This window comes from Microtus pennsylvanicus, chromosome 11 (genome assembly GCF_037038515.1).
Source record: "Microtus pennsylvanicus isolate mMicPen1 chromosome 11, mMicPen1.hap1, whole genome shotgun sequence".
In the NCBI taxonomy this organism is placed as follows: Eukaryota; Metazoa; Chordata; class Mammalia; order Rodentia; family Cricetidae; genus Microtus; species Microtus pennsylvanicus.
Genome location: NC_134589.1, coordinates 24,148,282 through 24,172,374, shown reverse-complemented (window position 1 = coordinate 24,172,374; position 24,093 = coordinate 24,148,282). Strand labels below are relative to the sequence as shown.

The window sequence follows — 24,093 nt, the reverse complement described above, 5'->3', positions numbered from 1 at the left end:
TGTCCTTGGTGCTTGGGAGGAGGGAAGGGGGCATGGATGAAAATTTGCAATTCTTCCAATGAAGTGGGACCTGGGACTACCTGCTTTTTCCTCTGCCTTAAGTTGACGCCTTGAAAGAAGGAAAAATGGAGAAAAGGGTCCTTTTGCCTCCAGCCTGACCCCAGGGCAAGGACCGTCCACTGGAGCACCTGCCTGCTGCTGCTGCCTTATCGAGACATCTGGGGGACAGGCGACATTGGACCACTCTTTCTCTACCCAGGCTCGCTCCCTGCCTTGCTGGCTGTGAGGGTTCTAACCACGCCTTGCTGCCAACTCTCAGCCTGCTGTTGCCGGGTGGTTGGTCTCAGGGTTTGCCCTCTTTCTTAGTTCCCGTCCGATATAGGCCCCTAAGGAGAAGGTGGACAGGCTAAGCAGGGACCTTTAAGACTTCATCACAGTTTTGGAGCCCAAAGGAGCTGACTGACCTGGAGAGGTTTGGGAAACAGCCCCTGCTTAAAGTATCAGACAGCCTGTGACAACACTCAGTCTTCTTAGAGGTGTCCCCTCTGCAAGAGCAGGACAAAGGTCCCACCTGACACTGAGGCCCTAAAGACTGGATCCAGGGGCTGGAGAGATGGCTCAGGGGTTTCTGAGTTCAATTCCCAGCAACCACATGGTGGCCGACAACCATTTAGAAGGAGATCTGGTGCCCTCTTCTGGCCTGCAGGCATACATAATTTTTTTTAAAAGATCTTTTTTTTTAAAAAAAAAAATACGCGATCTGCCAGAGGACTCCTCGGGCTCTGTGCTTGCTCCCCGATCACCCTGACCCTCCATCTGAGGCTGCACTGTTCCCTCAGCCTGTTTCCAGCAGCTGAGACTTCAGGTGGCCAGTCCTGCGCCCTGCCACTCCTTGCCTGCTGTCTTGGTCCCCTCCTCCACCCCTAGCACTGTAACAGGTTGCCTTTTCCTGCTAAATTTTGACCTCATCAATGCCTTTCTTCCAAACAGGGACTTAACCTGGCCCCTTGATAGTCCGTAATGAACCCCGCCACCGCCCTTGAAAAGGCCCTCTCTGCTATTCGCCATACACCCCTCTTCTGTGGCTGTAAATCCACTGCGGGGTTCCAGTGAGGTGAGGTGGGGCTTAGCCCCTGGGTGTGAGAATGGGGGCTGGCATAGAGGATGGCAGGAACGGGATGCACCGACGCCTGAAGGAGCCAGGGTGCCTAAGGGACCTGGCTGGCCATACTCCCCTGAGACTCAACTTCCCTTCACTGATTCTGTCCTTCAGGGATTCATTTGGACCCTTGGGGAGTAGTCTAGTTGAACAGTCTGCTATTTTCCAGACTCTATCCTAAAGCCTCAAGGCGTCTTCTCATTCTGCAGAACAGGTTGTCTCCGCCTCCTGGTGGCCAAATATGGTACAACCACAGACTGTGCCTAATGGCAAGGATCCAGACAGCGCGCCTCTCAGGTCAGGCTTGTAAGTCTTCAAGAGAGGGAGGGATCAGTCTCCTGCCCAGAGTGATCGGTGATCCTGGGTTCCTGGGGTTACCTTGGTGGTCTTCACGCTTCGGGACCCAAACCCCAAAGACTCCATCTCAGAGGCGAGGCTGTGACTGCATCAGCACTGCTTCCTCAGCTACCGTGGGACGCTGAGCAACTTTCCTGGTGGGGCTGGCATCTGGAAGGGACCAAACTATAAGCAACTGAAGGTGGGCACTTTGGAAGAAAACCTTCTATTTTTGGCTCGCTGTGTGTCCTTAGATTAACTTTTACTGAGGACCGAGTGCCACATGACACCACTGTCCCTAGCTTTTCCCCTGTGTATTTGGGGACAGGGTCCAGAAATGCTAACTTGTTCAAGAACGTACAGCTAAAAGTGGTTGACCCTGGGTTTGGATCTACACCTCACTCCCATGTCTGAGTTTGTTAGGGACAGCTGTGGGTTAGTGGAGTGTCTCCTGCCTCCGCAACCCCAGACTCCTTCCCCACCCCTGGTCCTGTGTGCCTCTCTAGACACCGCTCTGTTGATGCTCACTTGCCAGGACCTTATCCAGATCTGTGGGATTGCTGATGGGACCCACCTTTTCAATACTCTTAGAACCAGGAGCTGGGCACTACCAACCAAGGTCTCTATCCCAATGGAATGGCCCCTGCAATCTAGACTAGCAGGTGTTTCAGAAAATGTTTGAGCCCGAAGCACTTTTTTTTTGTTTTTTGTTTGTTTTTGTTTTTCGAGACAGGGTTTCTCTGTGGTTTTGGAGCCTGTCCTGGAACTAGCTCTTGTAGACCAGGCTGGTCTCGAACTCACAGAGATCCGCCTGCCTCTGCCTCCCAAGTGCTGGGATTAAAGGCGTGCGCCACCACTGCCTGGCAAGCCCGAAGCACCTTAAAGACCACTTAAGCGTCATGCCCGTCTCCCTGACAGAGTCTCGTGTAGCCCAGGTTGACCCCAAACTCACTGTGTAGACAAGGATGGCTTTGAACTCCTGATCCTCATTTTTCCCTCTCCCTAGTCTTTGGATTATAGTAGTAAAGGCTTTCTGCTTTGTTTTTCTAGAGGAAGAAGCTTGGGCCCAAGGCCGGGAGCCAATCCAAAGCTACCTAGAGCAAGGCTAGCAGGGATGGGTGGAAACTTAGCTTGGGGCTCCATATTCGGTTCAAGAGCCGAGTGTGTGCTAAGTGCATTAATGAGGCCCAGGGTTTGATCCCCAGCAGCAAGAAATGAAAGGATTCTATGGCATCCCCTTTCTGTTTTTTAGTTTTCCTACATCCCAGGACAAGCATTCGTCAAGTTACCCGAGAAACCACTCGTAAGCTTCTTCCCTTGTGATGTGGAAGGCAGAATCTCTCTTAGGGTTGGCAACTGAGAAGTGGACACCGAGTTGTTCACCTTTGAAGAGTCAATGGACTTCTTCTGGCTTACGCCCACCTGACAACGCTGGCTTTCTCTGCAGCTTTGGAGGCAAGAGAACAGGCTCCAAAGACACCCGGCCCAGGTGAGGTTCCCATCTCTTCACAGAAGACAATCAGAGGAGGCTTCCAGAATCTTCTTCTGGATTGGAAGAGGCAGATGACCTGCCCTTCCTGACACCACGCTGCCTCCTTCAGTCCCCATCTCCTTGGTCCTTTGTCCTCCCCAAGTCTCTTGGGTTCATTCCACTGTGACAGACTTCCCTGCTCCTGCCTGTTTGTCATTGTTAGTGAGGAGAATGTCACAACCTTACTGTGACTGTCATCTGTGAGAGGAGCATGCCACAATCTTACTGTGACTGTCATCTGTGAGAGGAGAACGCCACAATCTGACTGTGACTGTCATCTGTGAGAGGAGAACGCCACAATCTTACTGTGACTGTCTTCTGTGAGAGGAGAACGCCACAATCTGACTGCGACTGTCATCTGTGAGAGGAGAACGCCACAATCTTACTGTGACTGTCATCTGTGAGAGGAGAACGCCACAACCTTACTGTGACTGTCATCTGTGAGAGGAGAACGTCACAATCTGACTGTGACTGTCATCTGTGAGAGGAGAACGCCACAACCTTACTGCGACTGTCATCTGTGAGAGGAGAACGCCACAATCTTACTGCGACTGTCATCTGTGAGAGGAGAACGCCACAACCTTACTGCGACTGTCATCTGTGAGAGGAGAACGCCACAATCTTACTGCGACTGTCATCTGTGAGAGGAGAACGCCACAATCTTACTGCGACTGTCATCTGTGAGAGGAGAACGCCACAATCTTACTGTGACTGTCATCTGTGAGAGGAGAACGCCACAACCTTACTGTGCCTGTCATCTGTGAGAGGAGAACGCCACAATCTGACTGTGACTGTCATCTGTGAGAGGAGAACGCCACAATCTTACTGTGACTGTCATCTGTGAGAGGAGAACGCCACAACCTTACTGCGACTGTCATCTGTGAGAGGAGAACGCCACAATCTGACTGTGACTGTCATCTGTGAGAGGAGAACGCCACAATCTGACTGTGACTGTCATCTGTGAGAGGAGAACGCCACAACCTTACTGCGACTGTTATCTGTGAGAGGAGAACGCCACAATCTTACTGCGACTGTCATCTGTGAGAGGAGAACGCCACAATCTTACTGCGACTGTCATCTGTGAGAGAACGCCACAATCTTACTGTGCCTGGGTTTCTGTCATTTGTCACCATCATAGGTTAAGTGTCCCATTTTTTTAAACTGGGGACTTGGCATCAAAGTGTTGTTTTTTTCCCCCTCATTCATCCTTTCATTCCTTATTCCGCGAGGTGGCCACCTTGACAATACCTTCCTCCAGGGATAACCATCCTCCCGGCAACCCCTTCCCTCCCACTTGTCTTGCCCATTCCCCAGGCTTCTATAAAGAGATCTCTCTGGATGAACTCAGTGCTGTAGAACTGTTTGGGAAATTGGCTGAGCGCCTGGTCCTCCTGGCCAATCGGATCCACCACAATTTTGACCAGGGCCCCAGGGGCATCCTTGTTCTCAGCAAGCAGGTAAAAGGGCAGGTGGCAGCAACATGTTCCCAGGGAGGTCCTGATCAGTCACTGACCCAGGTCCAGCTTCCTTTCTCTACCGTGGACTCCATTTGGCTCCAAAGACAGATGTGTCTCCTTGGTTCACCGTTCTTTCAGGCATTGCTGATCCTAAAAAAATTAATCTTATTTTGGGGTTGTGGTAAAGCAAAGTGTCCCTTCAGTTGGCCCGAATCCAGCACACACCTAGCTGGGCAGAAGGACCCTGAGCTCAAGGCCAGCCTGGGCTGCACAGCGAGACTGTTTGAAAATGAATAAATAGGTTTGAGAGAGAGCGGCATCTGCCTAGAGAAAGTGACATCTGCCTAGAGAGGGCGACATCTGCCTAGAGAGGGCGACATCTGCCTAGAGAGGGCGACATCTGCCTAGAGAGGGCGACATCTGCCTAGAGAAGGTGACATCTGCCTAGAGAGGGCGACATCTGCCTAGAGAAGGTGACATCTGCCTAGAGGGGGTGACATCTGCCTAGAGAAGGTGACATCTGCCTAGAGGGGGTGACATCTGCCTAGAGAGGGCGACATCTGCCTAGAGAGGGCGACATCTGCCTAGAGAGGGCGACATCTGCCTAGAGAGGGCGACATCTGCCTAGAGAAGGTGACATCTGCCTAGAGGGGGCGACATCTGCCTAGAGAAGGTGACATCTGCCTAGAGGGGGCGACATCTGCCTAGAAAGGGCGACAGCTGTTTAGCACACCCTCTGCCTCTCAGCTGACACAGGGAAAGGTGAGGCCAGGTCCCTCCAGCCTCTTGTTGGAGCTCCAACACTTGTTGCCAGCAGTGTGGCTGGAAGGATCACCAACCTGGCTGTGAGGATCCCTCCTGCTAAGCCAGCACGGCACAGATGAGGGAGGTGAGGACGATGTTGCTCTGCCAGGAGTCTGCAGGAACATCTGGCTGTGGAGGGTATCGGGCTCTCTGACGGGTAGCGTGGATGGTGGAGTGCTACTTTTAGTGCCCAATTCAGATGACTAGCACTGGATTCTGACCTAAGCCCAGGATTGCTGCCAGCCTGGCTCTATGTGCCCAGAAGTCATGTGAAAATGTCCAGCTGACCCCTAGGTACTAGGTAAACGGTCAGCATATTCTGTGCTTTAATCCCCTTTGCTTTCTATGCTGGAGGCTGGAAACAGCCTCCCTTGCCACTCCTCCTGAGCTGTCCAAGCTGAGGAGGCAAGAATCCCCTGGCAGGGGCTGGAGAGATGGCTCAGAGGTAAAGAGCATTGCCTGCTCTTCCAAAGGTCCTGAGTTCAATTCCCAGCAACCACATGGTGGCTCACAACCATCTTTAATGGGGTCTGGTGCCCTCTTACAGGCATACACACAGACAGAATATTGTATACATAATAAATAAATATATGTTTTAAAAAAAAAGAATCCCCTGGCAATACAGTGTTTGCCACAAGCAGTGTTGGTTGCTCAACGCTGTACCAACAAAATATCTTACTTACACCGGGCGGTGGTGGCGCACGCCTTTAATCCCAGCACTCGGGAGGCAGAGGCAGGTGGATCTCTGTGAGTTCGAGACCAGCCTGGTCTACAAGAGCTAGTTCCAGGACAGGCTCCAAAACCACAGAGAAACCCTGTCTCGAAAACAAAACGAAACAAAAACTTACTCCTTCCTTGTAAAAATTTTTGAATTGAAAATGAACTTTTTAGCTGGGTGTGGTGGTGCTTGCCTTTAATTCCGATTACTAGAGGCAGGAGAATCTCAGAATTCCAGGCCAGCCTGGTCTACATAGTGAGTTCCAGGACAGTTTGAGCCATGTAGTGAAAACTGTCTCAAAAAAAAAATGAACCCATAAAATGTAGATTGAAAAGATTTTTAAAATGTCTGTGCTTCACATACGTGCCTATGCCAATGGAGACCAGGTGTCAGATGCCATGGAGTGGGTTACTGACAGTTGTGGGCCACCGTGTGGGTGCTGGGAACTGAACAGCAAGTGCTCTTAATCACTGAGCCATCTCTCCAATCGAAAAGGTAACTTTTAAAGGACATAATGTTTGGTTTTAGTTTCTTCTTTTTATTTACATATTCACTATGTATACAGTGTTCTACCTGCATGCATTCCTGTCCACCAGAAGAGGGCACTAGATCTCATTAAAGATGGATGTGAGCTAACATGTGGTTGCTGGGAATGGAAAAGCAGACAGTGCTCTTACCCTCTGAGCCATCTCTCCAGCCCCACTTTAGAATTTCTAAGTAGAAACACTCTTTAAACTCTTCAAGGAATGAGATGTGGCCCAGGGCAAAGTAAATCGATCTGACTGGGTCTGGAGAGGTGGCTAAGCAGAGAAGAGAACTGCTGGCTGTTTCCCTAGAGGACCCGAGTCTCTAGGACCAGCACCCACATTGCAGCTCACAACTGTCTGTAATTCCAAGATCTGACACCCTCACACAGATGTACATGCACACCAATGCACATAAAATAAAAATTAAAACAAAACTCCATCTGGCTGGATTCCCGCCCCTCTACCCAGTTGATTTGGGCAAAAACTAAGGACTACAGCCTCTGAAACTCAACATTCAGACCTCTTGCATCAACTGAACGGTAGCTCTTGAGAGTCAAGGGCAAGCGTAGCTGTTTTCCAGCGCTGAGACTAGAAGGCAATGCTCAGAGCAAACCAGGACTTCACATATGTAACCACAGACACAGTCTGCACCTGCTTTTAATGACACTTATTTAAGGGCTTAAGTAATGTTTCCCCACATTAAGGCCATTGATTTAGCATAGTTTCCAATGTGTCTTTCTCTTTGTGGTTCTGAAGACTTGAGCACAGCCTTGGAGATGCCTAACCACTGAGCCTCATGCAGTTTTTCAATTAAAATCTTAAATTACATTTAGTGGGATTTAGTGGGTTGGGTGCACACATGCATACGTGGAGGTCAGAACCGACTCATAGGCGTTGGTTCTCTCCTTCCACCATGGAAACCAGGATTGGCAGGGCTGGCAGCAGGCAGCTTTCCCGTCTCACAAATCTCACCAGCTATCTTCCAAAACATTGTTTAGGGCTCAGAATAATAGGTTTCATCAGGACATTTTCTCTGCTCATTTTCATTCCCTTGCTGAATCTTAAACCTGATGGGCTCTGGCGAGAGCAAGTGAGTTGGAAGACAATTTAAACTGACTGGACTGACAGAGGGGAAGGGAATCTTGCTGATCTAAAGACTCGGGCAGCATCTTCTTCAGAAAGGTAAGGGTTAACAGCCAGGCAGCCACGCATCCCTCACAGGGACTCTAAGGCCCACGGATGACTAATTCAGACCTCATCTGTGATTTATACAGCATAAAGAATAGATGTCACACACCTGTAATTCCGCCAGTCAGCAGGCTGAGTCACAAGGATTGCGACTTGCCTGGGATGCGTGACAGGAAACCATCTTTAACAGTCTGTGGGGGGAGGGGGAAGAAGGGGTGAGGATGTCAAGTGGGATTCATGATTTCATCAACCCCAAGGGTTTTTATAGTACTGTAGATAACTCTCTCCCCCAACCCCCAGACAAGGTTTCTCTGTGTAACCCTGGCTGATCTTGAATTAAGAGATCCACCTGCCCCTGCCGGGGTTAAGGGCCATGATGCTCCGCTGATAACTTAAAAAAAAAAATTGTTTATTGGCCCAAGCGCCTTTCCTTCGTTAGGCAAGTGCTTCCTCAGACCTTTGTTTCTATTTTGGTCTGAAAGAGGGCGTCACGTAGCCCAGGCTCACCTCAAATTTGTCATGTAGCCAAGGATGACCTGATCCTCCTGCCTCCACTGGAACCTTTTTCAAAAGGAAGATTTATTATGTATACAGTGTTCTACCTATATGCCGTTAAGAGGGCGCCAGATCTCATTATGGTTGTGAGCTACCATGTGGTTGCTGGGAGTTGAACTCAGGACCTCTGGAAGAGCAGCCAGTGCTCTTAAACTCTGAGGGATCTCCCCAGCCCTTTTTTTTTATTTTTTTATTTTTCGAGACAGGGTTTCTCTGTTGCTTTTGGTTCCTGTCCTGGAACTAGCTCTTGTAGACCAGGCTGGCCTCGAACTCCCAGAGATCCGCCTGTCTCTGCCTCCCGAGTGCTGGGATTAAAGGCGTGTGCCACCACTGCCCGGCTCCCCTTTTTTTTTTTTTAAATTTTTGCCTTCTGTGTGTGAGTTCTTGCATGTATGTTTGTACATTACATACCTACTATCAGCAGAGGTCATGAGGGGGCATCTGGGCTGCTGAAGATGGTTGTAGCAGAAGCTACAGGTAATTGTGAGTCACTTGTTGTGGGTGCCGGGAACCAAACTTGTTTTTTTTAAAGACAGGGTCTCACTATACAGCTCAGGGTGACCTTGGGGTCTATACCGCCTCCACCTTTCAGGTGTTGCATCAGAGGGATGCATCAGTGCGCCACGCCAGCAGATCTGACTCTCGCTCCTCTTTACACAGGACCTGCCATATTTACCGTTGTGTATCCAAGACCTTTAACAAAGGCTGGATACTGAAATATTCGTTAAAGGGAGGCCAACAAAGTAGCGTTAGCTACCAGATCTGTATTAGACATTGCTAGTGGAGACAGGAGCTGCCTGCAGTCTACACAGGTGGTAGAGGCTACAGATCTGAACCTAGACATTGTGACTTCTGCACTTGCATGCATCTCTCTGCACTCACTCCACCTGATCCCACCCCTTCCTTGACAAGGGAAAGGCAAGTCCTGCCCAGAAATCAGGGGTTCAGGTCAAGGGGCAGTGCTGGGGATGGACCCGGGCACACATAAGCATCCTGCCACTGATTTACATTCTGAGACTTCAGGTTCCAGTTAGAAATTAAGTTTATTAAGGCCAGGCATGGTGGCATATGCCTTCAATCTTGAAACTCAGGAGGCAAGTTGGTCAGATCTTTTGAGTTTGAAGCCAGTTTGGTCTGCATATTAAGTGCCAGGCCCGTCAAGGAGAGACTGTGTCTGGTTCAGAGGTTAGGAGCACTTGCTGCTTTTGCAGAGGACCCACATCAGGCTTACAACTGTGCAGAACAAGACATGCACATGGTGCCTGTGGAGGGCATCAGCTCCCCGGAACTGGAGTTCCAGGCAGTTTGAGCTGCCACACCTGTGCTATGAACTGCTCTCGGGTCCTCTGCAAGGGCAGCCAGTGCTCCGGACTGCTGAGCTGAACCCAGTTAAGGCGGCTCTCATTTATACCATGACGTGAACGAAGACAGTAAGGAATATTTACAAAGCAAGGATGCTGCCCCAAGAGCCTCCGCAGCTCTAGGGCCACACTAGGATTCACAGTCCAGAGTCAGGCTCTTCCCACAGGAAAATGAAAAGTCTTCACAGCTTATTTCCTTTAATTACATCATAAAACAAAATTAGAACATACAGGAAACAATAATAGTTACATAACGATTTACTTTTTATATTTATATATATAAAAACATTTCTTTAGTCCAAAGATTTTTAAAGCAAAAAGAACCGTCTACTGCCTCCGTAGATTTTATTTATTTAAAACAATCTTCCCCACCCCCACATCCTTGGGTGCTGGAAGTATTGTACATAAAGTCACTTAGCTAATGGAACCTGGTAAGTCCCCACTGGGGAACTGTGCGGGGCCTGGGGAGTGGCTGAGTGTTGGCGCAGGCCTGGTGAGAAACAAGCAAGCAGCGGCTCCTGTACAATGTCCAGGTCAGGCCCGGCAGCTGGGGCACAGGGAGTCGGCGGAAGAAGGGGTGCAGGAGTGAAGAGCTCCTCAGACAGCACCAGGTACTCATCATCTCTGGCCCTGAGCAGTCAGACAGGAAGGGGCGGTCCTCACAGTGCTCTGAGCTCTGCACAGGCCAGCACTCAGGTCTGTGCTCTCAGGCTCACTGGAAGGGAGGTAAGGTGAGCAGAACCATCAGGAAATAGTAACTGGAAATAATGCCTGGGAGGAAACAGGAGGCAGCCAGAGTGGATAAAACAGGAACTGAGGAGAAAGGCAAGTTGTAGCCTCTTCCAGACACCCTTTGAAGTGGCGATCACTGATTTTTGGGGGTCACATCACAGGGAGGAAGAGCTGGCCTAAAGCTTACAGAACACAGGCCAGAAGGATCTAGGAGTAAGTACATCATGTAGGGGTGTAGCAAGGGATGGGGGGGGGAGGTCAAAGATATCAGGCTCACCCCTTCCTAAATTTGTTAGAGATTAACAGTCATCAAAACTAGGTAAGAAATGATCCTGTGTACAGGAGACACACCTTCTATGGAAACCCAGAGAGCACAGCACGGGTCTGGTACTGGAGGTCATGTGTCTCTCAGGAGAGCAGTAAGCTAACCACAGACCAGTCATTTTCAAGTAGATTTTTCTAAGACTTTGGAGGTCCTCATTCTTTAGTGACACGAAAATGAGTGGATGGATGTTTCAGGGGCTGAGAAGTATTAGGCTAAGGGAGGAAACACAAAAGCAGCGACTCAGGGCAGATCCGAGCTAACACAGATAACACAGGAGCAGAGATCTTAGGTCTGTCTGGTTCTGGGGGTTGGACAGGAGACACTCCTGTCCCCTGATCTCTTCCTGGGATGAAGACTGTATTCACTGTCCCACACTCGCGCCCAGAGCAGCAGGAAAGCCCTTCTTGCCACCAAGGGGCAAGGAGTGATGAGCTGAAGACAACACACAGTGAACGTGTCAGGCAGGAAGCAGCGGTCCTAGAGCTCACGACAGGTGCTCTTCCTGAGGCAGCGCATCCCAGCTCTAGACTAATCCTCTCCCGTGAGCCCTGCCTGCCATTTCTGCATGCCAACTCTTCAAAATAAAAACACACAACAGAGAAGGTCACCCACTAGGTTTCTGGGGTTTCTGTTCCATGTGCCACACCGGCTGAGAAGGGCTGACACTCATCCATAAACTCCTAGTTTCAACTCTTAGACCAAACGCTCATGGGGCAGAGATGGAGGATGGCAAAAGGGTGCTCTTCAGCATTCCGCATGTGAGCTGCGTAACAAAAGCCTTTTCCTCCTGAATATTACATGCAACTTTCTTGAATTCCAAGATTTGCTCAGACTCAAGTGAGAGGCTAATACTGACTTTCCTAAATGCCCTGGACAGATCACAGCCTCCAGAGATGCAGAAACTGAAACGGACAACACGGGTCCACTTGGCTTGAGTGGGAGGCTGCAGAAGCCCTTCATATAAAAAGCTCGCCTGCCTCTTGTGGTAGTTCCTGGCAGGTGAGAATAAGAAGGTAGGGTTGAAGCAGCTCGTGCTGAGACAACATCTATTCTCTGCTGGAGAATGAAGATGTAGTCGGGACACGTGGATACAGCACTTGCAGCCAAATTTTATTCTCAAACCAGCAGGGCTAATCACACCCTATTGATACTCAGTTTTCTGCATCTTCCAATGCAAATTTAAGATAAAAATAAAGGTGAGGAAGTGAGATTCTTACTCCCCCTCATCCTTGATTTAGAAGTTTTTGTCCTCAGGTCATTTAAGGGTTTCTGCTTTAAGACCTCCAACCAAACATCTAGCTCTTCTCAGACAAGGCTGGGCTCATCCCTGGCCTGTCAGCAAGAACCCCAGGACGGAAACCCATCTGTACAAGGTAGAAAGGTCCAACAGGGCTCTTTCCTCGTCTGCCCTCTCACTGATGCCAACTAGATGAGCTGCCTGACTTGCAGAGCCTTGTTTTTTTTTTTTTTTTTGAGAATTTTATTTATTGCCAGGCAGTGGTGACGCACACACCTTTAATCCCAGCACTATGGAGGAAGAGGCAGGCGGATGTCTGTGAGCTCGAGGTCAGTCTGATCTACAGAGCTAGTCTTAGGACAGCTACAAAGAGAAACCCTGTATCCCAGCAGCCAGCCTTCCCTTCACTGTCACAGCTCGGGGGTCAGGGTGTCCAACAAACACATGTACCTGCTGAGCCATCTCAGCCAACGAGCAATCATGTTTCTGGTTTCAAAGCTGCCACCGACAAGGTTGCCCACACGACAGACAGGAAGTCCCTCTCCTCTTTCCAGTGACAGCTCTCACACTTCCTAGCCATGTCAGGTCAAGGAATGTTCCAAACACATTTTACAAGATAACTGAGCAAAATCAAATGGACATCAGGGCTTCACAGCTCCAAACAGTCCAGACCGGACCTCAGTGACCACAACACTCATTCATGATGAATGAGTTACAACAAACATTCCAAACAGCATAGAATGCCCCCAAAAGAACATGGTAAGTTATCTACCAAGTTTCCCTTAGAGATGCTTAAAATGTCATTTTTGACTTACATGTGCTAAATCAACCTCATAGTGTGCTTTCATATACCAAATACTGGGGAAGACAGAAGTTATGTCCCTTTAGTCTTTTAGAACCATCAGTTTGACCTCAAATTTAATTCAAAGTCAAAAACCAAACACCAAGAACCATCAAGTAAGAAATGACCTGAGCCACTTCCACTTGACGGCGTCAGGATTCACAGCTGTCCTTGATAGCTGGCTCAGACCAGGAAGAGGGATCCCAAGATTAGCTAGACCGGACATACCCCACAAGAAAGAGGTTTTAACAGAGGGCCAGGGCGGGTGCTGGAAGAAATGGCTAACTACCTCAGTAGGGCGGCTGAGCAGTGTGTGCAGCGCCATTGCTGGCAGCGCTAAGATCATCTCCCTCCCGAGTCAGCCTGGCAGCCTCCGGCAGGCTTTCCCAGAGGGGCATTTTCATAGTAAGCTTTACTAGAGCTGGGACTACAGCTCAGTGAGAGAACATACTCACTGTGGGCAAGGGCCCTTGCTTCCAGCCACGGCCCCGAAAACAACCCCAAACCCAATCAACCAAGCCAAAACCCTACTGAATTCTTAGAAGTATTCTGCACGTGTAGACAGGAAGCATTTATATATATTCAGGTGTCAGGGCTTTCTACCTGATTGAAACTTACCATTGAGTCTTAGTGTAACAAGCTGGTGTAGGATTCAAATCAACACTTGAAAAAACAATCTACTTTCCTCCAAGCATGATGGGTCTGATGTGACTTGAGAAAGGAACATGTCTCCTGCCTGACCGTATGCAGCCAGGGCTGTACACCCACAGACCTGCCCTTTTTGACTTGTGTTCTTTGTCCAGAAAGGTTGGGATTTGTCTTAACAGCAGATATCACCAAGACAAATCCAATGAACCTGCATGTGGCAACACACTCTAAGAAAAACAGCATTTTCCAGACCTTTGACATAGTGGTGGGTAACAGACTCATTCAAACTTTGATGGAAAAAAAGAAGTACCTGAGTGGCCAAGACTTGGGCAATTCAAAAATGTCTGTCTATGAAACCATTAGTATTCAGGGTTTAATATCAACTTGTTAGGCACTTGGGGGGGGGGGAATCAAACAACATAGTCTAGAGCTGATGCTCCCTCAGTTTCTTTTGGTTTTGCATGAGACCCCTAGGGGTCCAACCCTAAATACACCTGGGAACGTGTGTATGTCTATGTGTGCACACCGAGTCTAACTTTAAAAGTGTAGTCAATCTGACATGGTGGCTCACACCTATCATCTTAGCATTTGGGAGGCCGAGGCAGAAAGACAATCACAAATTCCAGGTCAGCCGGGGCTGCAGAGTAAGACTTGGTCTCTGGGGCTGGGGTGTACACAGATGTAAGAGCCTCTGCAGCGCCATCCACTCAGGATGCTGGCTGAGGTGGAAGGGAACTGGAGCCCAGGTGCCGATACCAGTCAGCTTGGCAACATAACAAATGGTCTCGGAGGGAAAAAAGAAATTTCCTGCAGGGTAATTTGAACATGAGGGGGAGAAGGAATAAAAAAACACAAGTAATTTAGTTTTCAAAAGAACGTAATAAAATAAGATTTTAAATAAGTTTAATACGATAAATAAATCTGGTAGTATAGAATTCTAGGACCTTTTCATCTGATTGTTTTCTACATTAATGGAGAAATTAATCAGATTTTATTCTTATATATTCTGGTAGAACCAGTACCTATAGCAGTAAACCAGTCCTTTGAATATCCTGGGATCATACTGGCTTGCACATCTACCTCCTAAAAGCCTTTCCCCCAACACCCTGTTAAACATCACGCAAGGCCTCTAACATTGGAGTTTAGAAATATGCTTTAGAAACTCATTTCATTTCTCTCGTTTTGTGTGAGTTTTTGTGAAGAGGCTTCTTCTCAATAAGCCAGATACTAAACCCCTTTCTCAGCTAGGGAGAGGGGAGTGGGATGGGGGCAGGTCCCAGGCTCGGTATAGACCCCGAGCCTCTTACTCCCTTCTCGAGGTTCTCTGGCTGCCCCAATGGCCCCATCTGGCTGCCTTCATACCACACTCAGAGGAAGGCTGCAACAAGAGAGAGTGTTAGCTGCTACGTTTGGGTCTTCTGAGGTGCCAGCATTAGGTACAATCCCGCCAACACTCACACAGGCAGCTGACTGTTACAGGGCTTTTCTCGTATCCCTATGGGATCAAATGGGGGAGGGGCTCCAGAAACTAACCACAGACCCCCGCCCCCCACCCCACATGAACAATGCACTTCTCTCTTCTTAATACGCTCCCCAGGTTTGGGAGAGGGAAATGTGCGGGGTGCACTGAGCACATCGTGCAAAGACACAACAGAAACCAAAAGGCTGAGTTTCTTTTCATCAAAACAGTTCAACTCTTTCTTAGCCTAACTTCCCTGCTCTTGTTAGAGTTTCCTTCCAGACTGGCAAAGATTCAGGCAGGTCCCCTAATAGTAAAATTTAGATTAAAAAAATATTTATTGATGTTTCTTTTAAAAATGTTTGGTAACCCCAACTAATCATCCAAAATGCAAACTGTAAACAACCAGCGAAGGAGTAACAACTGAGTGTGAGCAGCAAACTACGACCGGGGACCGGGGACCGAGGACCGGGGAACGGGGACGGACAGCCAGGGCGCAGCAGTGAGCAGAGCACGGTGACAGTGACGAACTGAGCAGGAAGTAAAAGTGATCGCATGTGGACCCCAGCAATTTCAATACATAGCTGCTAAGGAAACCTCTGGGCCAAATACTAAAATATCAGATGAATGGACGAGCCTTCTTTGTGAGCATGCTCAGCACGTTGGCATGGAAACAAGGAAGCACAGAAGTTGCATAAGCATCTCCCAATGGATAGCTACCATTTCTAGGATGCAAAGAAATTTTCTTTCTGGTCCCTGGATACATCATATATTGTTTTTCCATGCTACCTTTCACCCTGGAAGATTGCAGTTACTGATTCAAAATCCCCACAGAAACCCCTTAATAAAATAAACCACAGTAGCAGTAACACTGGGTTTTGCTGGAATGTCCCCTCCCTCTACCATGGCCTAAGATTTCTTCTGGGCATGTCCAACGGGAATGGTTAGGCTTTACCAATCCACTTGTTACAGCCAGTATGAACTTCGGTGCCACGGTCACAGAACTGCAGCAGATGGGGTGAGGGCATGTGCCTGTGTATGTGCGGCTCTGGGGATCTGGACGCTGCCCTCGCTTTGGAACCCTGCCCAGAATGCTGGGATTGCTTCCACTGGAGACTCCACGGCACGTCTAGCAGTGTCCTTAAATACTCAGTTCACCGAGGCTGACACCTGCACCGTCATAGGATGATGCAGCACCTGCAGAAGCGCTGTCTGCTGCCCCCTACTGACGGGGGTGGAGTGACAGGTGCGAAGTAGGCGTGGACTTTAATGTTGGGTAAGTGGGTCTGCAACAAGACAGAAACATTACTCAGAAAGTGCTTAGACAGAGGAGCAATGCTGTTTCCCAGAGGAGCCAAGGGGCTGAAGGGCGGGAGAGCAGGACTCGCTCAGCACTACTTAGGGTGTGAGTGCCCCGGGCTCTATCTGCCCTGTGGAGGCGGATGGGAATGAAAACAATTCTAAGCTTTCACCTTGTCCCAGAGAGATTCATAGTTAGAATCCCATAGCTGGAAGAAACGAGACAAGTTTAAAATGATTACTTTTTGAATTAAAACGTCTTCCTAGTCTTTACTATGTCTGAATACTTACTAGGCTTAAGGCAGTGTGGTTCTTACTAAGTATCATCTCTAGACACGCTCCTCAGCTCAGTAAACGGAACCAGAGATGGCGAGCCTCCCGATAGTCAGGTCCAGGCACCACACACAGGTTGCCACAGCGGAGGCTCTAAGCCAGGCTTGGAGGTAGAGACCTCTAATCTTAGCAAGTAAGAGGAGGCAGGAAAATTATGAGTTCAAGGCTATCTTCTACTACACATTGAATTCAATCAAAGTCGGTCTGTGCTACACGATACCAGGAAACACTGCTCAAGCTAGCCTGTGACTGTCCACCCTGTTGATGCAAGGTCTCCGCTATTCTAGGAGCCCTTTTCTCTGTTGAGAGGAGCTGTAGTCGTTACAGTGTTTATCTTGCAGCAAGTGTGGAGATGTTCCAATTTTCCATATCTATCTCCCCCTCTTTCTCCGTGTTCACCTCTCCCTGTACATGTTAGGCAAGCTCTCTACCCCTAAACTACACTCCTAGCCTACGTGGATGCTGAGCTCACTCCGCAGTCCTAATGGCTCTGCACTTGATTCTGCTCTCAGCCCTCTGACCACTAGGATGCAAGCCTTGTCAGATACTCCCTTCCCTTTAGGACCAGTTTTTCTTCCTCTGCTAAATAATCAAGAAAATTAAACAAAACAAAGAAATCACGAGACTCTAAATCTGAAAAAAGAACAGGTGAGACAAGAAGGAGATGGGGAGGGCTGAGGAGCAGTGCGGCTTTACCCTGAGTCTCTTGATTCCAGCCCGTGTGATTTGCTGGCAGTCATAGAGCTCTATCCGCTCAAGGCTGTGACAGCTCTTCAAGTGTTCCAGGGACGCATCGGTGATTAGAGGGCAGTTGTCCAGCTCAATCACCTCCAGCTGGTCATGGGCGCAGGCCCCATTCCCCAGGTGACGAATTCCATCATCTGTGACCAGCTCACAGTGAGAGAGACTCTGTAACCAGAGAGCAAAGATGGCAACCAGGCATATTCTGGCTTATGTCCAGTTCCAACCCAGACCCTTCTGGTTCATTCTGGTGACTACAAAGCCACCTAGAGCCACTCATGATGAAGCAAGAATGCAGACCAGAGCTGATGGTCTGCTTTCAGCATGTATGACTGGCTTTTGTTTCCAGCCTAATTCTAAATATATTTTGTGAATTCATGGAGTGATTGTGAACAACCTCACGAAATAAGACAGCCAGGTACACCCCCTTTAATGCCAGCAGAGACAGGAGGATCTCTGTGAGTTCAAGGTCAGCCTGGTCTGCACTGGAAATTCCAGGCCAGCCAGGACTACACAGTGAGACCATGGTGCCTCCAAAAAGAAAAAAAAAAAAGTCCACTCCCCAAATTAACACTTCATACCTGTAGGAAAGACAGGGCTCAAGCTTTTCATATTCAACGTTTTAGGAAATCGGAACTAAATACTGAGTATCTCACTCAGGGCACAAATTAACAACTAGCTAAGGATGACCTTTACAGCTATTAGGAACTAGCATCACACGTAATCTGACCGGTTTCTCTTCAACTCTAGTTCTGGGGAACTGAGAACACAGGGCTCGCCAAATATACAGTGTTCTGTATTCTGTTCTGGATACAGAGACATCAACCAAAACACCTGCTACAGAGTCAGAGGAGCTTGTCCTGGAAGACATGGCTCAATCCTGGGTTTTTGTGCTACAAATGCATATTACTATATAACCCAGGACGGCCTCAAACTCTGGGTTCTCCAACTGTCTCAGCCTCCTGAGTGCTGGGCACAGACACACAGCATCACACATGGTTAGCAATGTAACTGGTAAGATACAGTAACACAGAACACGCTAAGGCAGGGACAGTGAGAGGACCTTGCCAAGCCTGGTGACCTGAGTTGATCTCTGGGATCCACGCAGAGGTGGCAGAAGGGAATTAACTCCAGAAGGTTGTTCTCTGACCTGCACGTGTGCGTCATGGCACACATGTGCACACAATAACAGGTTAGAGAGGGCCTGAGTTCACACATGTGCACACAATAACAGGTTAGAGAGGGCCTGAGTTCAATTCCTAGTACTCACTTGTTTCATAAACATGCGTGGAGGCAAAACATCCATACACATAAAGTAAATAAATCTAATTTTTTGAATAAATAAATACATAAATTTAAAATACAAGACAGTGAAAGTAAAACTCACCAATACTTGAAGCCGAGGACAGTGTATAGAAAGCTGGATTAATGTGCTGTCTGTGATCTGAAAAGACAAATGGGTAAAATTTTATCAACTTAGACGCAATTCATGAACTGTGCTCTGTAGTTCAAGTGTCATTAAACGACACACCCTTCGGCTTTGTGCTCCAAGCTACTAGAGCTGGTAGAAAACAGAGATGACAAGCAAAAACACCCAGGCTTTCTAATCTCCATCTTTACAGATATTTACTTCTCAAACATCGTCTTTAACACACAGTGGTCAGGAGCCTACAGAGGGCTGACTCATTGGTTAAGAGTGTGACTGACGGGAGGTTAGACGGCAACACTTGAGTCAGTCAGCTCACAGGAATCTAATACACCCTCTTCTGGCCTCTGTGGCTCACTGTGCACATGCGTATGCAATACACATATACAATATAGACATCAAACCACATACTATTATGGGGTTGCTAACTCAGACAACTCCTTGCTTTTGAAAAAAAATATTTCTCTAAGATTTGCCTAAATTGCCAGGCTTCTAAAAACCTTTTCTGGGTTCACTGTTTAAAATTTTGTTCAGTTTCTTTCAAATTGTGTGATATTTTAATTAGCCATCTGAGTATTTTAAACTAAATCAAAATCTGTCCTCTTAAGAGCTCCTGTTCACCAGACTTTAATGATGTCCTTTCTTTGGACCAGAAGAGGGAAAAGCCAGAGTATATGATCCATTAAAAATTAATACCAAAGCACCCTTAAATTTTTAGGTATCTGGCCCCACACCTCCTTAAGGCAAACCACCACACAGGACAATTGGAGTCCCTTCTGGAACCTGAGAGGCTTACGACTGTGATAGGAGAAAAATGTTTCAGAGTGATCCTAGGACTGGAAATAAACCCTAAGTTTGCCTCTTTTCAAACTCCTCTCCAACCTGTACTTCTATTACACACAGCCGAGAGCAGAGAGAGAACTGGTGAGGGCAGAGGTACTCACACAGTAAAGATGCAGGGGGTGCTGAGGCACAAACATGAGCTGAATGGACGGGAGATACTAATTCACTAATCCACGGTAGCTGCGATGCAGCACCTGGTCAATGACTTTCCTGGGGGGCTGGACAATCAGTGACACTGTCAAGTATGTCAGTGTCCTCTGTAAGGGAGAGCTTCAGACATTCAGACACTGTCCCTGAGAACAAACCCCTCACCTGAACACACTCTTCCAGGTCCATCTTCTCGAGCTCATGGCAGTTCTATAAAGGACAATGACAGATAATTCAGTGCAAATTTTAAACACTGCAAACCACAAAAGTCAAAAGAGCTAAGCGACTGCATGTATTACACACACTTTGCAAGTCTTGGTATTTCAGAGTTGTGGTTAGCCTGGTGTCATTTTCAAGTTTTGGTTTTTTGAAACAGGGTTTCTCTATGAAATGGCCCTGGCTGTCCTGGAACTAGCTCTTGTAGACCACTGGCCTCAAACTCAGAGAGATCCAACTGCGTCTGCCTCCCGAGGGCTGGGATTAAAGGTGTGCGCCCCACTGCCTGGCTGCTACCCAGTTTTTCTATTATATCTTTTTGTTTTTTGAGATAGGATTTGGCTGTGTGGCCCAGATTACCTTCAAATCCATGACCCACCTGCCGCAGTTCCAAGGGCAGTGATTAATTATAAATGTCCATCATCATCCCTGATTAAATCATAAATTTAAGAAGGCTTTGACTACACTAAAATGTCTCAATTATTTAACATTTTAAAAATTAATACAAGGCTAATCTTTTATTTATTTATTTGTGTGTGTGTGTGTGTGTGTGTGTGTGTGTTTTCCACTAGGGTCTCTCTGTGTAACAGCCTTGACTATCCCGTATCTCATTCTGTAGACCATGCTGGCCTCAAACTCACGGAGATCTGCCTGCCTCTGTCTCCTGAGTGTTGGCTGGGATTAAAGGGGAGGGCCACCACAGCCTGGCCAAAGAGATATTTCATAACTAAAAAATAACTCAATAAAAATTGTTTTTTGGGGGAAGAGAGGAAGTTCTATTCCTTATTTTAGCCAGGTATGTTGGCTTTCACCTCATCAGTACTTCATGGACTGGCCTAAAGGCAAATTACATCCCCCTTGTTCTTTAATACTGACAGAAGTCAATCTAATTTAAATGTTACCGAGCCAGGAAGACCTGGGCTCCAGGACAGGCAAGCTACACAGGAAAACACTGTATCACCACGCAAACAAAACAACCACCACCAAAGACGATGGTTTTCTACAGTGATTTGTACAGACCACTGTATTAAAATCCCCTGGAAATACACAAAAGTCTCTAGTGACTGGTGTAATAGTCACCAGGCCTGTATCCCCTTGAGCATTATTCTCGCTCAATCACACACCAAATCAAAGTCTTGTGAAATACCAGAAGCCTTGGCTTGGGTCAATTCACCATCCTCATGAAAACACGAAAATTCAAGCCTTATCAGAGTGCACGTCTGCACTTCCAGAGCTGACCACCTTTTCTGCGGACATCAGGTCAATAGCTCATGCACAAGAAGGCTCAGAGAGCCGCAGAGAACGCAACCCTGGTCTCACACCTATACTACTCTTTTTGCTGCTTCCTCAAAAATAAAAACCCCCAAGAAAATCTATGGACATAAGGTAGAACCTAGGGAAATACTCACCCTCGCCAGAGTAGTGAAGCCCACATCTGTTAACTGGGAACATCTGGCCACTTCCAGTATTCTATTCAAAGAACAACGTGAAAAGAAAGTTAGGTCTTGGGTCATGAAACCTGGTTTTACTAAAACAGCAAGAATTTAAGAAAGTCATCTTTTATTCTGACAGCTTATAATTCGCAGTGACTTTAATAACTAAACAAGTCTGTACAAAGGTCTTGCTGTTTGTTTTCATGTGGTTATCATAAAATGGTCCTGTCAATACCACATATCAGGGTGATGTAATCAAAGAATACAGAGGAATATAAATGAAGCTTGTAGTTAACGACCAACTGCATTAAAAGCTTCCTTGGTGGCACACTGCTTACCCAGAGGGCAGCCTGCTCCTAGAAAACAAAAGGAGATGGAGATAAATACTCGGCTTCAGTTCATCTGCTGCTGACGTAAACTAGTCTGGCTTTCATGTAGGTCTCTGCAGATTTCAAGAGCTTTAAAAACTCGACGAGAGGACAGGTCTGTCCCAGGCATGAAGTCCTGTGTTCAAAGCTGCCTGTCTCCTGGGCGTGCAGAAGAAAGCCAGGATGGCAGCCACTCTCCTATTCAGCCAGCTGCTGACCACTGACCTCACACCCACAGGCCTGAGAAATCAAAGGCTGCTCTTTTCTGTGCAAATTCAGGTAACAGCTGTGCTATATGATGGTGCCAAAGGTCACGTTCCCTTCAGTTATAACTGAAGCCGAAAGGTAAATCAGAGCTCAGTGAATCATCATCAGGTAAGAGGAAACAAATGCTGCATGGTGAACATGGCCACAGCCGCACTGGAAACTCTCACAATGGAACAGACACACGAAGGTGGAGCTGAAGAGCCCCGGCTTTAGCAGAGAAGGCCGACACACTGTCTTCTGGATGTTTGGTTATTTCTCAGCCACGGAGAAGACCTCTACTCTCAGACTGAAGGCACTATAACCTAGGTACTTTCAGCACCCACAGTTAGGCCACCACTAGGCAATCATCAAAAAAGTCTTTAGATTTGAAACTTTATAATTGTTACTGTGTGAGAAAGTGCCTTTGTGGGCTCTGTGCCAGAGGAACTGTCTTGGAATCCTTACTCAAGCACTTAATGGCACCCCTGGACTCTGGCTTTCTCTTCTAGGATATGTTAAGAATCAGTATTCATAAAGCACCTAAAATAATACCTATCACTGTAAGTCACTGGGCATCATGCTTGCTCTTATGGAATACCACGGCTCTGACACTATGTGCATCAGAATGGAAACACTCTGGGTGAGCATCCAGACACTCCCATATCCAAGCAGATAAGACCTACAGAATAATGTAGCTGTTCTAAAAGATGATAAACGTGGTTAGGCATGGTGGTGCACCCTTTAATCCCAGCACTCAGGAAGCAGAGGCAGGCAGATCTCCGAATTTGAGGTCAGCCTGCTTTACCTAATAGCCAGAGCTATATACTAGAGAGACCCTATCTGAGAATAAAAAATAAAAAATAGGAGGGTCAAGGGGAAGAGTGGAGGAAGGGAAGGGAATGGAGAGAAATGTACAGCTCAATAAAAACGAATAGATAAATGAGAATAAGCACAACACAGGAGGGTCTCCTGCAGAACTAAGTTTAAAATTTTTCTTCATTGATTACAACATAATAGCCTCAGGATGGGCTTTCAAAAGTGGAGAAAGCAATCTCCTTGAGTTCGAGGCCTGCTGGTCTACAGAATGAGTTCTAGGATAGCCAGGACTACACAGAGAAACCCTGTCTCGAAAAACCAAAGAAGTAGTGAAAGGAATTTTAAGAAAGTACTAACTTTTCCTACATGACCAGTAAGATCAATTCTTGATTCATGTCACTTACAAAGCCAGTAGATAGCCAGCTAGAAGGGTAGTGGCCTTGCAGTGACCTTAAAGTTTCAAAATTCCAAGGAAAAACATGGATAAAGGCAGCTTCTTCATCTCTTGATTTTTTTGAGCTAAATGAACAATGTTTACCTAAGACGAGGGCAGTTCTGACCTAGAGCGTTCAGGATGGCATCTGTGATATTGGAGCACCCAGAGGCACAGAGGGACTGCAACTTATGACACCCTCTGCATATGGTGATGAGACCTTCATCTGTGATTTGCTAAAACAGACACAAAAGTGAGAAAAATCAATATACATTATTTACAAAAAATACTTCTGTGGAAGCAGCAACACTTAGAATCTAGGCAGCCTGAGCATCCAGAGACCACCCCAAACCTAGAGGCAACAGTCTCCTTCTAGCTCCTGCTGACTCTGTGGCTCTGTTTGAAGGGGAGGAGTTAGACCAGCTTGGGGAATGTCATGGTGAAGGTGTAATTAAAAAGTTATAAAACCTAGAAAACAGTTAAGGACATCAATATTTTTTTTTCTTTTTTGAGACATGGTTTCTCTGGGTAACAGCCCTGGCTGTCCTGGAACTCACTCTGTAGACCAGCCTGACCTCAAACTTCAAGTATAGCTGAAAATGTCAGAGTTTATGAGCAAACACCGGTAACCCTAACACTGGAAGGACTGAGGCAGGAGGATAAGCTCAAGATCATCCCGAGCTATGTAATCAAACTATGTTGAAATAAAAAAATATAAAAAAGGGAAGGATATATAAACATTTGTGCGGATCTCACTGTAGCTCAGGCTTGCTTTGAATTCAAGGCGATTCTGTTTCAGGTTTTCAACTGCTGGGATCACAGGTATGATTTCTTACACCTGTCTGTCTTTGAAATGGTTTACTATGCAGTCTAGTCTGGTCTAGACCTTGCTACACAGTCCATGCTGGCCTCCA

At 47.3% G+C, this 24,093-nt stretch overlaps 1 protein-coding gene across 4 annotated transcripts in view; it reads right to left on the bottom strand.

The window, feature by feature from the left end:
- Nucleotides 1–12,146: 12,146 nt before the first annotated feature.
- Fbxl20 (F-box and leucine rich repeat protein 20) overlaps nucleotides 12,147–24,093 on the bottom strand; it is a 67,073-nt gene continuing 55,126 nt past the window's right edge. For 2 of the 4 annotated variants that reach the window (XM_075990858.1, XM_075990862.1), the window contains exons 10-16: nucleotides 23,285–23,415; nucleotides 21,655–21,672; nucleotides 21,293–21,353; nucleotides 19,833–19,877; nucleotides 18,639–18,695; nucleotides 17,207–17,419; nucleotides 12,147–16,164 (exon numbers count right to left, since the gene is read on the bottom strand). In XM_075990858.1, the coding sequence (XP_075846973.1) occupies nucleotides 16,057–16,164; nucleotides 17,207–17,419; nucleotides 18,639–18,695; nucleotides 19,833–19,877; nucleotides 21,293–21,353; nucleotides 21,655–21,672; nucleotides 23,285–23,415 (633 nt within the window). In that variant the 3' untranslated portion in view covers nucleotides 12,147–16,056. The remainder of the gene's footprint in view (nucleotides 16,165–17,206; nucleotides 17,420–18,638; nucleotides 18,696–19,832; nucleotides 19,878–21,292; nucleotides 21,354–21,654; nucleotides 21,673–23,284; nucleotides 23,416–24,093) is intronic. The other 2 variants (XM_075990859.1, XM_075990860.1) reach the window with 1 other exon arrangement.